Below are 16,833 nucleotides of genomic sequence, written 5' to 3'. Positions count from 1 at the left end.
AATTATTTTACGTTAACAACCACACTGTCACCGCCGTTGCATTGTGCGGACACCAATCTAGTATACATACATTGTAATCAAAACTCCAATATTAAATCGAACAAATACCATCCATTTCGTGAATACACACTTAAATTTATATATGCATACGAACTTAAATCTAAAAATCAATAGAGCTAAAAATATACAGACACATGACTCCATGTTTTGACGACAACTAATGTCATCGGTTTCCACCTTCATTGCCATACTAGTTTTGTTCATTGATGGTAGTGTTGGTACAACCATTACATGTGTAGTATGTGATCACTTCTTAAATAGACGGCAGGGTCAATATTATGCTATGTTTTTGAGTTTATTTAAGATGGAAAGGAAATGATTTAAAAAGATTTTAAAAAATATTGTGTTTTTGAGTTTTTTTTAACGAAAGAAGTGAAAGCAATGGAAAAGAAAATCTAGTAGATTTTAATGTAAAAATTATCATCCCACTTTTGGGATGATTTCAAAGAAAAAGAACTTTGACTTTTTTTTTTATAAAGTAACTGGAGTACACAATGTTAGAAAGGCTACTTCTATGTTCTACCATAAATAGAAAAAGACCTCCAGCCTTACCGAGCGTGAGGATCGAACTCATACCGAGCGTGAGGATCGAGTACAAAATTTTTTTTAATTTTTATTTTAAATTTTCCCTAAAAAGAAATTGAAAGAAGAGAAGAGAAAAGAAAAGAAAAGAAAGCAGCGGTAGCCGGGAGGGATGAATTTGGATATCAAGAAGTATTACGAGCTAGGGCTGAATGAATTAGGGATGAATGAAGCAGAGGCAAAGGCATATCGAGCAAGACTAGACGCAACAACACAAGAAATGTGGCATGATAGTGTGCCTGTGGATCCATCTGCTAAGTTGGAGAGGATAGGGATTATTTATTACCACACCCAAGGAGAAGAGATGAGCTTGGATATGCTCTCGTCGATTGTGATGATTTAAGTGAACCTGACCCTGACGAGCTCATCACCTATCCTGATACTACTACATGTATCTATCTATATCTATATATCTATCTCCTTTTTTTTACTCGTTCGTTTCATCTAATCTAATCTATCTTTTTTTAAAATTTTTCCTAGCTGAAGATGAAGAAGAAGCTGATAAGAAGACAACGAAGAAGAAGATGATACAGGTAACAATTATATGTTATTTATATGCACTTTGTCTTTGTTAATAAGAAAAAGGGTGATGGGGAACCCTAGCGTCGGTAACACAATTGGATACATGTTGACTCACCCCATATGCATTATATGATGCCTGTACAATACCTCCATCCTAATCCCCACGTGATAATAATAGTATCATTTGTTAGTTTCCGAACTTCAAGGTTATAAAGTTTTGCTGTTTCATGTAGTAATGCGATGGATGATACATGATAGATGATGACGATGATATGTTTCTCTTCAACATCAAGTAGGCAAATTAGTTTTAATTTGTGCTACGATAAATTCTATATTTATTCCATTTCGTATTATTTCTAAAACTCAAATAAACTGCATTCGCTGCTTTCGTTAATTACCAGGCACCAAACCTTGAGGAGCCAAAGCAGAATACATCTTCCCCCACGGCCATGAGGAGCGACTTGATTGAAACATTGGCTGACAAGAATCTGGATCTATCTGCATCTACTGCTTCTGGTACACTTTTATTAATAATTCTCCGTAATTACTTTGGTTCATTGCAATATTTGTTTAATTCGGCTATGTAATACTCACTGAAACACTATATTATGTATTGTGATCAAAATTGATTCGATACTTAATTGTAGAGGATAGTATGCTCTATAATAAGATAAAGCTGTCCAATAAAATAAAAGTTTATAGCTAAGAAAACCTACATGTTTGCTTAAGACCAGTTTAAACTAGTCTATATTCTTACCGCCACTTTAGAAAGGCTTTTTCTAAAAGACTAAGGGGTTGTTTGGTTCAAGGATTCCAAAGGATTTTCATGGAAAGCAATTTGAATTGTTGTATGTTGACCTAAAATGACAAGGAAGAATTTTCCTTTAATCATTGAACCAAACGGCTCAAAATAGTAATATAACGGATAGTTGGAACCAGTCACATGACCTATCCATCAAATTACCATTGCTAGTGACCTAGTGTTATGTTCCATGTTCGGTACACACAGTCTTACATGTAGCATACCAGATTTAATATTTTCTTAAATTTTTTTTTTTTCATGGTAATAAGGGTTGTGGTTCCTGATATATATTTCAACAATAAATTTTCATTGTGTGATGCGAGTATCAAGTTTTTCATTCTATAGATAAGGTGTATTAACTGCTATCTTGAATAAGGCCTGTTCTCATCTTCAACATCAAACAGGCAGCATTTAAGGCCAAATTAGTTATCTGGAACGATCAACTTATATAAAAAACTGCTTTACCTAGCTAGACTCGTGAGTCGAGACCAAGCCAACCCATTTTGCTACCCTTAGAAGAAAAACAAAACAAAACAAAAAAAGTACCAAATATACCTGTTCAGCTGCTTGGTCGATCCCCTAGTGTTGTGCAAAGTCAAATTTAAAAGCTCCTCTTTAGTCATCAAACAAGTTTTTATTAGGGACATATTCTGGAAAACCAAGTACATATCTGGCGGAGGAACAATGCGTTACTTTTAGCAATGGTTCTGCGCGTTCTAAAAACCACCCGACAACGGCATGACCTGATTTATGATAAGCAAAGCTAAATAGATTAAGAGTTATCAAAAATTGCGAGTTATTATTATTATTTATTATTATTGTTGTTATTATTATTATTTTGAAAAGCAAAGCAATAGTAGCAACATATTCCGGCCCAATTTGGCCCGAGAAAACAACCCACCGAGTTTTTGTAGCATAAATAAAACCAAAAAATTGACCTAAAAAGAGAGAGCATATATTAGTTATTATCCCTAAATTGAAATTGAAAGAGAAGAGAAAATAAACCACCCGCAGGGATGGATTTCGATGTTTCCACGTATGTGCCTGTTCGGATGAGTGAAGCTCAGTTTAAGGAATATCGAGCAGCGGCATTAGGAATGTTTCGTCATGATAGTGATCCTATATCCAGCTAATATGAGGATGTCACGGCTCATTTATAGCCCAGTAACTCATCATTATTGGCTAGATTCCACAGAGAAATAGTTGTGGCAAAAGATGAGGATGGATATGCTTGCCTCGATTGTTCTGATTATTCAGAACCTGATAAACCTGACAGGGTCTACATCTATGATGATAATATTTGTATCTATCTATATCTATCTATCTATCTGTATCTTACTATCTTTCTTTTCATTTCATCTAATCTCAAAAAATAGCTCTAATCAACTCATCTTTGTATTAATTATTACTAGCTGTCCCACCTCCTCCAAGAGCTTCTGAAGATGAAAAGGCTGATAAGAAGAGGAAGAGGACGAAGAAGATGAAGAAGAAGAAGATAGAGGTAACATTTATATACAAGACCCATTCTTAACCTTGTTTTTTGTTTAACTTTCAATTCGTTCTATAAATTAGGCAATCAATAGGTTATTTATACGCACTTTGTCTTTGTTGATAAGAAAAAGGGTTGGGGAACCCTATAGGCTCGCTACCACAATTGGATACCCATCGACTCACCTCAAATGATGCCGGTACAATACCTCCATTCCAATCCCCACATGATGATAATAATAATATCATATATTAGTTTCTGAACTTCAAGGTTACAGAGTTTTGTTGTTTCATGTAGTAATAGCCATTACCTCTGCTATGGATGATAGATGATGATGATGATGATGATGTTTCATCTTCAACATCAGTTAGTAAAATTAGTTTTTTTGTTACGATTAATTCTGTTTTTAGAAGAAGAAGAAGAAGAAGCAACAGCTAAATGCATAAAAGGATCAAGAAAATCCATACGAACCATTCAGTAGTGCAAGTAACCGGGTCACAACTAAGCATAAACCCTAAATGGGAAATAATGAATCACGGATCCAAAAAGTCCAAAATCTAGTATAATCAAGCAATCAATCATCCGGTACATCTTTGAGCTAATCTGTCACCTGAAAAGTGTACTATAACGGATCAACATAAAGTTGGTGAGTTCGTAGGGACAAGTAATAGGAAACAAGTGTGTCGGGATAACAACCGTTAACGATATACGAGGATTAGAGTACTTAATCACGTTCCATGGAAACCCTAAAAGCTTTCACGTTATCACAAATCAATACAAAGTCAACGTTTACGTTCAATTATAGTTATAATGGCACGACTTACATAATAAATAATGCGTGATAAACCGGCACGACTTACATGATAAACAATGCGTATAATACGTTTCAGGCACGACTTACATATATTTCAAATGCGTAAAATACGTTCAAGGCACGACTTACATATATTTCAAATGCGTAAAATACGTTCCAGGCACGGCTTACATATATTTCAAATGCGTAATATCACGGCACGACTTACATATATTTCAAATGCGTAATATCAACGTTACGTTACAACTAGCATTCATATACAATATACACGTTAAACAATATCATTAACAACAACGTTATGCCACAAATCGTGGGCTTATCGTTATGCCATCAACATGGACTTAATCGTTATCACCATCACAAATCTATAATACGTTAAGGGGGAAAATGTTGTCATGTGAGATCCTATGTCCCGATCCTTATCAAAACGTTTTCCATCAATCAACAACACAATGCACATACACTTCTTACGATTCTAATTTCAAGGAATCATTGATGCTTATATATAGGGTCACCCGCAGCCTTCCCACCACATCTCCTATTCATTGAAAGTATAACCGTCTTTCATGTATGTACAACTACCCAAACCACAACAAGTATTCATAAATGGAAGCATAATTAACCGAGCAACAAGTCAATACGTTAATCAAACAATCAATCGATCAAACAACAATAACAAGCACGTACACTTTTTAGCCCGAATCTCAATTGAGTAGGGAGGGTTTACGAAACTCACCTTGATCGGCAAGACTCAAGTTAAGAATGATCACAAGTGTACAATATTCGTCACACGTTCACAACCTATAGTCATACATATATGCATATCAATACACGTTCATAATTTCATTCTTCGGGATTCGTTCGATCATGAGAATCAAAATGAGATTTGGGGGATGTTAGGAATTGACTATGACATGGATTAAACGAGTTAAAGACATAGAGGAAGAAAACGGGCAGCAACATGGGTAAGAATGGTTGGACTAAAAAGTCAAAATTGACCAAGAACATCCAAACCCTAATTAGACACTTGAAACCGGTTTGTAATGCTTCAAAACTGAATTTTATGCTTTATTAGACATGAAATAACATCAATGAACATAACCCACTTCAAAAGTTTATCCCATGACTCACAAAATCATCAAAAACCGTTTTTGACCCACTTTGACTTTTGCAAAAACCCTAAATCGGCCAAATTGCCTTTTTGAAGGCTTGGAACTCATTTGGAAGTATATATGAATGAAAATTAGGTACATCTACTGCAAAAATCGATTTAGAACGTCTATTTTTAGTTTAGATTCGGATTTGACCTAGTTTACCCACTTTGAAACCCTAATTTCGACCCATTTCACTTTTGACCTACAATTTCACTCAAGAACACTTGGATTTGACTAGAAACATGATTATAAACATAAAATGGTGGATTTGAGATGAGTTTTACTTACCAAAATTATCTTCAAAGAGTCAAACCCGAATTTTAGCTAGATGGAAGAATTTCTTGGACTTTGACCTTCAAATCTTTGATATGTTGTTTAGAAGATCTTGATGATTATTATTCTAGTTTTAATCTTGCTTAAATTTTCATAAATATGATAGAAATCTAGAGAGAGGGAGATATGTGTTTGTGTGTGTTAATGGGAGAGAAGTAGAGAGAGAAAGGGAAGATAGAATGAGATGGGTGGAAGGGAAATAAGTCTAAGATAAGGGGGTGTGGAGTTCCAGCACTTAGACTATTACTCCAAGAATTAGTCTCACTCTGTCTATTTAGACTATTACTCTACGAATTAGTCTCATTCTGTCTTTTAGACTATTACTCTATGAATTAGTCTCATTCTGTCTTTTAGACTATTACTATGAATTAGTCTCATTCTGTCTTTTAGACTATTACCCCGAGAAACAGAAACACGAGTTATACACTCGAATGAAGAATCCAAAAAGGAAAAGGCAGATGTCACATACATAATTAACGAAAGTAAATGGGTCCAACACCACGAGCGTTACAATTAACCACATAGTCAACAAAAGTCAAACATAGTCAAATAGGTCAAAATTCACGAATGTTACATTCTATGTTGGCATAGCTTTTTTTGAACAGCAAACTGAACTTGTATTAAGAAAAGCTACACCTGGGCATCCCTTAGCAAGTCACTAACGCATCCCAATCGAGCCACCCTTTTTTACAAACATCATACACCCTTTTTTTTTCTCTAGTATCCTTTCTAAATTGCTAGATTAAAACTACGTCAATCGATCCACGAGACTCCTTGAAGCTTTGTTCACCTCTTTAATCCCCTTTACTATTTTATACATCGGAATATCTCTGTTATTGAAAACTTTCGTGTTCCTTTTACACCAAATGCACCGTATTAAACTTTCTATGTTGGCCTAATGTGACAAGGAAGAAAATTAAAATTCTTTCCATCAAATTCCTTTAAAATCTTTGAACCAAACGGCCAAAATAGTAATATAACGAATTGTTTGAACCAGTCATATGACCTATCCATCAAATATTGTCATTGCTACCGTTATGTTCCATGTTTTGTACACAGGCCTTGTTAAGCTATTGTTAGAAGATAATACATCATTATAATATTTTCTTATAGGATTTTTTTCCATGGTAATAAGGATTGTGGTTCCTGCTATATTTTTTAACAATATGTCTTCATTGTGTGTAGATAAGGTGTATTAGATGCTATTTTGAATACGGCCTGTTCTCATCTTCAACATCAAACAGGCCGCATTTAAGGCCAAATTAGTTGTCTGTAACGATCAAGTCGCGTCTGTTTTTACTTCTATCTTCATTTCTACAACTCATATAAATTGGTGTGGTTAATTTTCAGGCACCATGACTGAAGCGGAAGGAAGATCCACTCTTGAGAATCTTGTCGAGTCAACCTTCGTTGAGAACCTAGATCAATCAACTGCTCCTGTTAACAATTAAATCCACCCACTCAGGTTTTGTGTTATGAGCATGTATGATTGTATTCTCACCTCTAGGGATGGCTATGGCCCAGTTTTAGGTAATCCCAGTTTGGACACGGTTTTAAAACCAATAACCAACTGCAACAGCTTAAGAGGAAGGTATAATTCCTTACTATCAGTTTTAGAACTAAAGTGCCAAATGAACGTATATAATATAACTAGCGATTGGTTTCAAAAGAAGTAGTTTATAGTTTTTGTTTCTATATTATTATTGAATATGTTTTACAGCATACGTATTTTATTACTACAAAGAAAACTACTAATATACGAGTAACAAAAAAGTGGAATGAATGATGATAAAATAGAATGCATAGTGCCGTTCCCCAAAAAAAAGAAAAAAAAGAATGCCTAGCATTCGAGAATCTGATTAACAAAGCGAACATAGTACGATGCACTTTTTATCCAATCACATCATTCTTCCCAATGTTCCTTGTTACATTTCATTGGTAGCAGCAACTGCTTGTATACAACAGCTCAAATCCAAAATTTAAACTTTATCAAAACTGAAAACCAATTCCTGTCACATCCATATCAAGATCTACCTTCTGAAAACTTGAAAGCTTCTGAATCAAAAGACTCGTGACACTCGCAGTATAAACACTCGTGTGTTTACTCGTTTATGATCATGAAAACATTGACTCATTTCTTTTAAATGTAAAACATTACATGTTCCCACTCCAAAACATGTGTGTAATTGTATTAGGTTCGGGGGAGAAAACAGGACATACACCATGACTTTCGAGCTAGCCTTGTCACACTAATGAGTTAATTTCATTAGTTGCAGCCTCCGAATGCTTTTTGCTGCAATATCAATGTGACAAGTTTAATTCATTCAAATTTTATCTCTCAATTTTGCTGCAAAATTCAGATTTTGTTCACTTTTCGTCCTTTCCATTTTTTTCACTTTCTTTTATTTTGATAATTTCAAACTATCTAATAGTATATAAATCGTATTTGAAAGTAGCATAAGAGATATTATAAATTATTTTATATAAAAATACATATCAAAATATATCTATTGAATTTAGATAACACAATATACTTAACAAAAGCATTATAGTATAACTGTTGGTTGGTTTAATTATTTGTAAAGTTCAATAATCGAAAATGTTAGACTAATATTTTTCGTATATATCTTTAATTAGATATGATCATAATAAATATAATACTAATTTTAATAATACAAAAAGTATGATTATTTATTGTTTATTGGTGTTATATTAAAAGATTTTTTTTTTAATTAAGTATAACCTAAAAAAGACTTATGTCGTTTATATATAGTGTTATGCGCCATTTAAAGAAAATCTCAATCGTATTTTAGTACGTTGGTAGATATGACATATTATGTTATGTAATTGTGTTCAATAAATCGTCATGTGTTAATAGATATTTGTGTTTTCTTTATATTATTTGATACTGATTATAATTCAAAAGATCCGTTTGCCTACTCCTTTACGATTTCTACATTGCTCGACAGTTTTGACATTTCAAAAATAGAAAAAATGAAAGGACGAAAACTGAACAAAAAAACTAACGAATGTTGGCAACCTTTACGGAAAAAGACTAACAACGATATTGCAGGGACGGAAAGTAAAAAAAGTTTCAAAGTTTAGAGTTTTTTTGTTAGTTATTTACTTTAGAGACGAAAAGTGAAAAATTTATCAAATTGAAAGACAAATGGGTGCAACAAATGAGCCTCGGTTGCATAAATAAAAGGAAGAAGATTCCCTCAAGTTAGTCTAACATGACTTCATGTTAGGCTAATCTTGGCTTTTAAATAAAAATCAAAGACCAAGATTTAAAAATAATCATTGAATTTTGGCCCTTGATTTTCAATCAAGGGTCAAAATATCCCCAACTTGAGTCAAGTTGGAAAATAATTTTAAGGGAATCCTACCCCTAAATAAAACCCAATTTGGCACCCAGTTTTTGTAGCATAAATAAAAGTATAAAACCAAAAAGTTGACCTAAAAAGAAATTCAGTCAGAGAGACTGAGAAAAGAAACCACCGATAAGCCGGTAAGGGGGGGGATGGATTTCGATATTAATAAGTATTACGAGCTAGGGCTGAATGAAACAGGGATGACTCAAACAGAGGTGAAGGAATATGCAGCAAAGCTAAAAGCATCAGCACCAGGGATGTTTCATGCCGGTGTGCCTGTAGATCCAGCTGGTGAGAGGGTGATGGTACGGATCAATTATAACCCGATAACCCGTAATTATACTGCAGATTACCACACCAAGGAAGTGGCTTTTGGACACCGAGATGAGCGTGGATATGCTCTCCTCGATTGCGATGAATTAAGTGAACCTGACCCTGACAAGCTCATCACCTTTCCTGATAGTACTTGTATCTATCTATATTTATATCTCTTTTTTTTATTATTTTGTTTTTTTTTCGTTTCATCTAATCTAATCTATCTTCTTTATTAATTTCTAGCTGAAGATGAAGAAGAAGCTGATAAGAAGAGGAAGAAGAAGTCGAAGACGAAGAAGTTGAAGACAAAGAAGCCGAGGAAGAAGAAGAAGATACAGGTAACAATTAAATACAAGACCCATATATATATTCTTAATTAACCTTTGTTATTTATTTATTACAATCAATTCAATTCTGCTTTGGTTAATTACCAGGCACCAAACCTTCAGGAGCCAAAGGACAATCCATCCTCCCCCACAACCACGAGGATTGAAACATTGGCCGACAAGAATCTGGATCCATCTGCATCTACTGCTTCAGGTACCCTTTAAATTAATAATTCTCCGTAATTACTTTGGTTCATTGCCATTGTTGTTTCATTCGGCTATGTAATACTCTCCGAAACACTATATTTTGCATTGTGATCAAAATTGATTCAATACTTAATCGTAGAGGATAGATAGAGCTGTACCATAAAATAAACGTGCATAAGTTTAAACTATTCTTACGGTCTCTTTCGAAAGACTTTTTTTCTAAAAGACTAGGGATCGTTTGGTTCAACGATTCTATTGGAAAGGCTGGAAAATTGTTCTAATATGACAGAGAAAAAAACCAAAATTCTTTTCATCAAATTCCTTTAATTAGAATCTTTGTTAGGCTATTGTTAGAAGATAATACATGTATCATACCAGAGATAATATTTTCTTATAGGAAAATCTTCCATTGTAACAAGGATTGTGGTTCTTGATATATATTTCAACAAATATATTTTCATTGTGTGATGCCGAGTATCGAGTTTTTTCATTCTATAGATAAGGTGTATTAGCTGCTACCTTGAATAGCATGTTCACATCTTAAACATAAAACTGGCCGCATTTAAGGCCAAACTTGTTGTCTGTAACGATAAAGTCAGGTCTGTTTCTTTTTCTCTCTTTTTTCTGCAACTCGTATAAATTGGTGTGGTTATTTTTTAGGCACCAAACATGAAGCGGAAGGCTAATCTATTCTTGATGATCTTATCGATCATCCTTCGTTGAGAATCTAGATCAGGCAACTGCTCCCGTTAACTATCAAATCCATCCAATCGATTTTTTTTTTTATTGTTTTGGAAATTTGTTAAGATACTTGAATCTTGGCTTGTTTTCCTACCCTTACTATCAGTTTTGGAACTCAATTGCCAAATGAACGTATATATTCGTAATATAACTAGTGTCTTGGCGAGTGATTTCAAAAGAAGTGTTTATATTTTGTATTTCAATATTATTGAATATATTTTACTGCAAACTTACTTTATTACAAAGAAAACATTAACAAAAAAGTAATGGAATGAAATGATGATAAATAGAATGAAAATAGCATTCAAGAATCTGATTAACATACGAAGAGAACATACTACGAAGCGCTTTTTATCCAAATAGATGGATACCCGCGCGATGCAGCGGCGGTATACTGCGGCGCTCGGCGGAAGTGACAGCGGTTGATGGTAGTAATTTTCATATCAGCGTTAAGAAAATTGCGGGTTACAAAAGAAGGGACAGTGGTTAGAGCGTGCCTGATTTTAGGGTGGAGAGGGTATTATGGGAATAAAAAATGTCCAAAGGCAAATAAGGTATTTTAAACACAAAAATAATTAATAGGGGGAGAATTTGCTTTATTAGGTAGTATAGATTACATCATTCTTCCCGATGTTCCTTTTTACATTTCATCAAAACTGAAAACCAATTCATGTCACATCCATATTAAGGTCTACCTTCTAAAAACTTCTTTATCAAAAGACTCGTGACACTCACAATATAAACACTCATGTGTTTACTCCTTTATGATCATGAAAACATTGACTCATCTCTTTTAGATGTAAAACATTACATGGTCCCACTCCAAAACCACATGTGTGTAATTGTATTAGGTTCGGGGAGAAAGCAGGACATACACCAAGACTTTCGAGCTAGCCTTGTCATACTAATGAGTTGTTAATTTCATTCGCTGCAGCTTCCGAATGCTTTTTGTTGCAATATCAATGTGATAAGGCTATCTCCAATGGGGGTTCCCTTAGGCATCTTTAGGTGCCCTTGGATATCCTTTGCCGTTAAAGGTTGTCAAAAACTAAGGATTTTTTGAAGGATGCCCTTACCTAAGGGTATGCCCTTACTTGTCCTTAGCTAATATATTTTTGTTTTTATTTGGAGGTAAAGGATATGTAAGGATATGTAAGGATGTTTGTATGATTGGAGGTAAATTATAAGATTTGAAGGATTTGTAAGGATATGATGTGCCAGTTCAAGTACGCCAAAGGGCGTCCTTAGCATTGGAGATAATCTAAGTTTCATTCATTCAGATTTATGTCTCAATGCACCTTATTATAAGCTATTTTAAGCGGAATCGTTCTTCTGTAAGACATTATGTGTAAGGGAGGGTGCTCTTGAAAGGACGGCGTTTTATGTAAATCCTTGTTAACATCAGAAGTGTGTATTCTGAATAGTCTTGCCATGTGATTCATGGAACCCAACCAACTATTAAATGCCAGTTATACAACTTATTTGAAACACACTAATTAGTTTAAGCTATGCTATCATTAATTCATTATATAGTTCTTGCATAGGTTTAGTGTTATCACCCGGCACTCAATCCTAAGATTCATAGCTTCCACTAACTGACTAAAGTCACAAGTTCCGAACAGATGAAGAAAAGAGAAATATAAACTTGAGGTCCTTTCTACAACTGTTTCACTGTTTTGGGTAATTCAACCCAAAATGTTACAACTTATATAAAAAACAGCTTTACCTAGCTGGACTCATGAGTCGAGACCAAGCCAACCCATTTTGCCACCTTTAGAAGAAAAACAGAACAGAAAATAACAAAAAAGAGTACCGAAGACATCTGTTTAGCTGCTCGGTCGATCCTCTAGTGTCGTGCAAAGTCAAATTTAAAATCTGTTCTTTAGTCATCAACAAGTTTTTATTAGGGACATATTCTGGGAAACCAAGTCATACCTGGCAGAGGAACAATGCATTACTTTTAGCAATGGTTCTGCGCGTTCTAAAAACCAACCGACAACAGCATGACTGATGATAAGCAAAGCTAAATAGATTACGAGTTATCAAAAATTACGAGTTACGAGTATTATTATTATTGGGAAAAGCAAAGCTAAATAGCTACGAATCACGGCCCAATCTGGCCGAGAAACAGATATAAAGCCCATTATGACCCAGTTTTTGTAGCATAAATAAAACCAAAAAATTGACGTAAACTGAAATTGAAAGAGAAGAGAAAATAAACCACCGGTAGCCAAAAGCCGCTAGGGATGAATTTCGATATGTCGAAGTATGTGCCTGTTGAGTTGAGTGAAGCTCAGAAGAAGGCATATCAAGAAGCGTTTGGTGGTGTTAAGGGTGATCCTCTGCTGGATCCTGCTGATTTGGTGATGTCACGGGTCATTTATAACCCAGTAACTAATCATCATAGACTAGAATACCAAACAGAAGTTTTTTATCCAAGAGATGAACTTGGATATGTTCGCACTGATTTGGTAGATTATTATCTACCTGGTATAACTGGTCAGTCAGACTCTTGTATCTTTATATGTCTTTCTTTTGATTTTGATTTTGATTTTGATTTCATCTAATTAATTAATCTAAAAAAATTAATAGCTCTAATCTCAACCCATCTTCTTTATATTCATTATTATTACTAGTTCGCCAACCCTTTTCAAAAGCTTCCGAACATGAAAAAGCTGATAACAAGAGAAAGGGGACCAACAAGAAGTCGAAGAGGCAGGTAACAATTATATGCAAGACCCATTCTTAACCTTTTTTTTTTATATATATAATTAAGGCACTCTTGTGTTGCTATATATAATTAAAGCGAAGTAGAAGAATATAAACTTTTGCTGTTTTATGTAGCCATTGTCTCTGCTATGGATGATAGATGATGATGATGTTTCATCTTCAACATCTGTTAAGAAAGTAGTTTTTTTTTTGTTACGATTAATTCTGTTTTTTTATTCCCTTTGGTTAACTACCAGGCAACAAACCTTGATGAGGAGCCAACGGACAATCCATCCTCCCCCACGGCCATGAGGATTGAAACACTGGCTCACAAGAATCTGGATTCATCTGCATCTACTGCCCCCGAAGATGAAAAGGCCGATAAGAAGACGAAGAAGAAGAAGACGAAGAAGATACAGGTAACAATTATATACAAGACCCATCTTAACCTTTTATATATATATATATATATATATATAATTAAGGCACTCTTGTGTTGCTGTTTGTTATTTATGCACTTTGTCTTTCTTAATAATAATAAATAATAATAATAATAATATCATATATTACGTACCGAACTTCAAGGTCATATGAATATATAGTTTTACTATTTCATGTAGTAATGGCCTTTGTTATGGATGATAGATGCTGATGATGTTTCATCTTCAACATCAATTAGGAAAATTAGTTTTTGTTACAAGTAAGGGGGTGTTTTGTATTGCATTTTCAAAAGCAGATAATCATTTTTTCATCCAAACATTTTTTTAGATTATTTGTGTTTTATAATACTAATTAATAATAATCCGTAATTACTTTGGTTCATTGCAAATTTGTTTAATTTTATGTAATACTCACCGAAACAGTATATTTTGCATTGTGATCAGAATTGATTTGATGCTTAATTGTAGAGGACCGTCTGCTCTATAATAGGATAGAGCTGTAAAATAAAATAAACTCGCATCACTAAGAAAGCTAAAGTTTTGCTTAAGACCAGTTTAAACTAGTCTATATTCTTACAGCCTCTTTAAAAAGACCTTTTTTAAAAGACTAAGGGGTCTTTCGTTCAAGGATTTTAAAGGATTTTTACGGAAAGGAATTTGAATTTTTCTATGTTGACCTAATATGGCAGGAAGAAAACCAAAATTCTTTTAATCAAATTCCTTTAATCATTGAACCAAACGACCCAAACTAGTAATATAACGGATAGTTGGAACGAGTCACATGACCTATCCATCAAATATTACCATTGCTACTGTTACGTTCCATGTTCTGTTCTGTACACACTGTCTTTGTTATGTTTTATTGTTAGAAAATAATACATGTATCATCTCAGATTTAATATTTCGTTTTGGGGTTTTTTTTTCATTCCTGATATATATTCCAACAATATGTATTCGGATAGGGATTATTCATTGTGTGATTTTTTTTTTTTAGTATCTGAGTTTTTTCATTCTATACAGAAGGTGTATTCGCTGCTATTTTGAATAACGCCTGTTTTGATCTTCAACATCAAACAGACCACATTTAAGGCTAAATTAGTTATTTGTAACGATCAAGTCGGGTCTGTTTTTTATTGTCTATGTTTTCTTTCTGCAACTCATATAAGTTGGTGTGGTAAATTTTCAGGCACCAAACCTGAAGCGGAAGGACGATCCATCTGTGAGGATCTTACCGAGTCAACCTGCGTTGAGAATCTACATCAATCAATTGCACCCGTTAACAATTAAATCCACCCAGTCGGGTTTTTGTTTTGGAAACTCGTTAAGATACTTGAATCTTGGCTTGTTTTTCTATGCTTACTACCAGTTTTAGAACTGAATTGCCAAATGACCGTATATAATATAACTAGTCTGCTGGCGAGTGATTTCAAAAGAATTAGTTTATATTTTTTGAATTTTTTTATTACAAAGAATACTATAATCATATAACAGAAAAAATGGAATGAAATGATGATAAAATAGAATGCATATATAGCATTCAAGAATCTGATTAACATACAAAGCGAAGAACATATTACGAAGCAGTTTTTAACTAATTACATCATTCTTCCCAATGTTCTATTTTCCATTTCATCAGTGACAGCAACAGATTGTATACAACAGCTAAAATCCAAAAATTAAATTTATAAAAGCTGAAAACCAATTCCTGTCACATCCATATCAATGCCGGTCAGTCTTCTTTCTGAAAACTTGAAAGCTTCTGGATCAAAGACTCATGTGTTTACTCGTTTATGATCATGAAAACATGACCTCATCTTTTATAAATGTATTACGTTACTTGAAAGCAGGTAGGTTCAAGTTTTTATATCATCACAAACATATAAAGCATCAAATCTAGAACCCCTACAGAAATTATGATACATAACTGTTTTGACGAAATGGAGAAATAGCATTTAGAAATCAAGCTGGCCAATTCTGACCGCACTTAACCAATCTGCCCAATTTCAATTTTTGACAAAGACTGCATGAACACCACTTTACTTCATAAACGAAAGACCTAGAATGGGGATATGATATTATGATATAAATTTCAAGTCATATTAGCATTGATTCGGGGGAGAGAGCACGACATACACCACCAATTAAGACTTAATTTCGAGCCTTGTCACAGTACTAATGAGTTGTTAATTTCATTCGTTGCAGCTTCCAAATGCTTTTTGCTGCAATATCAATGTCATAATTTTAATTCATCTATGTCTTAATGCACCTTAAAAGCTATTTTATTAAGACATCATATATGTCTACATATATATACATGACTATACGAATCCATATGTCACCTCTCGTTTTATGTAAATCCTTCTTAATTACTTCAGAAGTGTGTATCCTGATGAATATACTGGCCATGTGATTCATGGAGCCCAACCAGCTACTAAATGCCAATTATATAACTTTCTACATGTGTTTCATTGTTTTGGGTAATTCAACCCAACGTGTTACAACTTACGTAAAAAACTGCTTTACCTGCTAGCTAGACTCATGAGTCGAGACCAATTAAGCCAACCCATTTTGCCACCTTCAGAAGAAAAACAAAACAAAACAAAAAGGATCAGTACCAAATTAAGACACTTGTTCAGCTGCTCGGTCGATCCCATAGTGTCGTTCAAAGTCGAATTTAAAAGCTGCTCTTTAGTCATCAACAAGTTTTTATTAGGGAGATACTACTCTGGAAAAACCAAGTGCATACCTAGCGGAAAACAATATATATAATGTGCACTACTTTTAGCAATGGTTCTGCACGTTCTAAAAACCAACAAACATTGGCATGACCTTATATAGTCCTCCTTTCCAGCTTACTTATCACCAGTCAAAGATATTGCTCGTTAAATCTTGCATTACATCTGTATGCCGTGTCTTCAAACATCTTTTATGTGACAGACAAATGGATTGGTAATTTAGCATGATT

The 16,833-nt window shown here is 34.1% G+C and overlaps 1 protein-coding gene and 1 long non-coding RNA gene across 3 annotated transcripts; both read left to right on the top strand.

Moving 5' to 3' along the window:
• Nucleotides 1–707: 707 nt before the first annotated feature.
• Nucleotides 708–7,451, top strand: LOC122594168. Of its 2 annotated transcripts, XR_006322946.1 has the most exons (7): nucleotides 708–1,033; nucleotides 1,123–1,175; nucleotides 1,398–1,456; nucleotides 1,566–1,680; nucleotides 2,981–3,243; nucleotides 3,379–3,467; nucleotides 7,107–7,451. It is a non-coding gene; the product is annotated as an uncharacterized LOC122594168 (long non-coding RNA). The 2 variants fall into 2 exon arrangements; XR_006322945.1 differs by lacking the exon at nucleotides 2,981–3,243.
• A 1,879-nt stretch (nucleotides 7,452–9,330) lies between these two features.
• LOC122590777 (corepressor interacting with RBPJ 1-like) lies at nucleotides 9,331–15,300 on the top strand. The gene is made up of 6 exons (XM_043762948.1): nucleotides 9,331–9,598; nucleotides 9,707–9,783; nucleotides 9,880–9,985; nucleotides 13,356–13,438; nucleotides 13,686–13,847; nucleotides 15,055–15,300. The coding sequence occupies exons 1-6, from the start codon at nucleotides 9,331–9,333 to the stop codon at nucleotides 15,238–15,240; spliced, it is 882 nt and encodes a 293-aa protein (XP_043618883.1). The 3' UTR covers nucleotides 15,241–15,300.
• The last annotated feature ends 1,533 nt before the right edge of the window (nucleotides 15,301–16,833 follow it).

This window comes from Erigeron canadensis, chromosome 3 (genome assembly GCF_010389155.1).
Source record: "Erigeron canadensis isolate Cc75 chromosome 3, C_canadensis_v1, whole genome shotgun sequence".
NCBI lineage: Eukaryota > Viridiplantae > Streptophyta > Magnoliopsida > Asterales > Asteraceae > Erigeron > Erigeron canadensis.
Note: the sequence above shows the minus strand (reverse complement) of the source record. Positions and strands in the feature narration are given on the sequence as shown.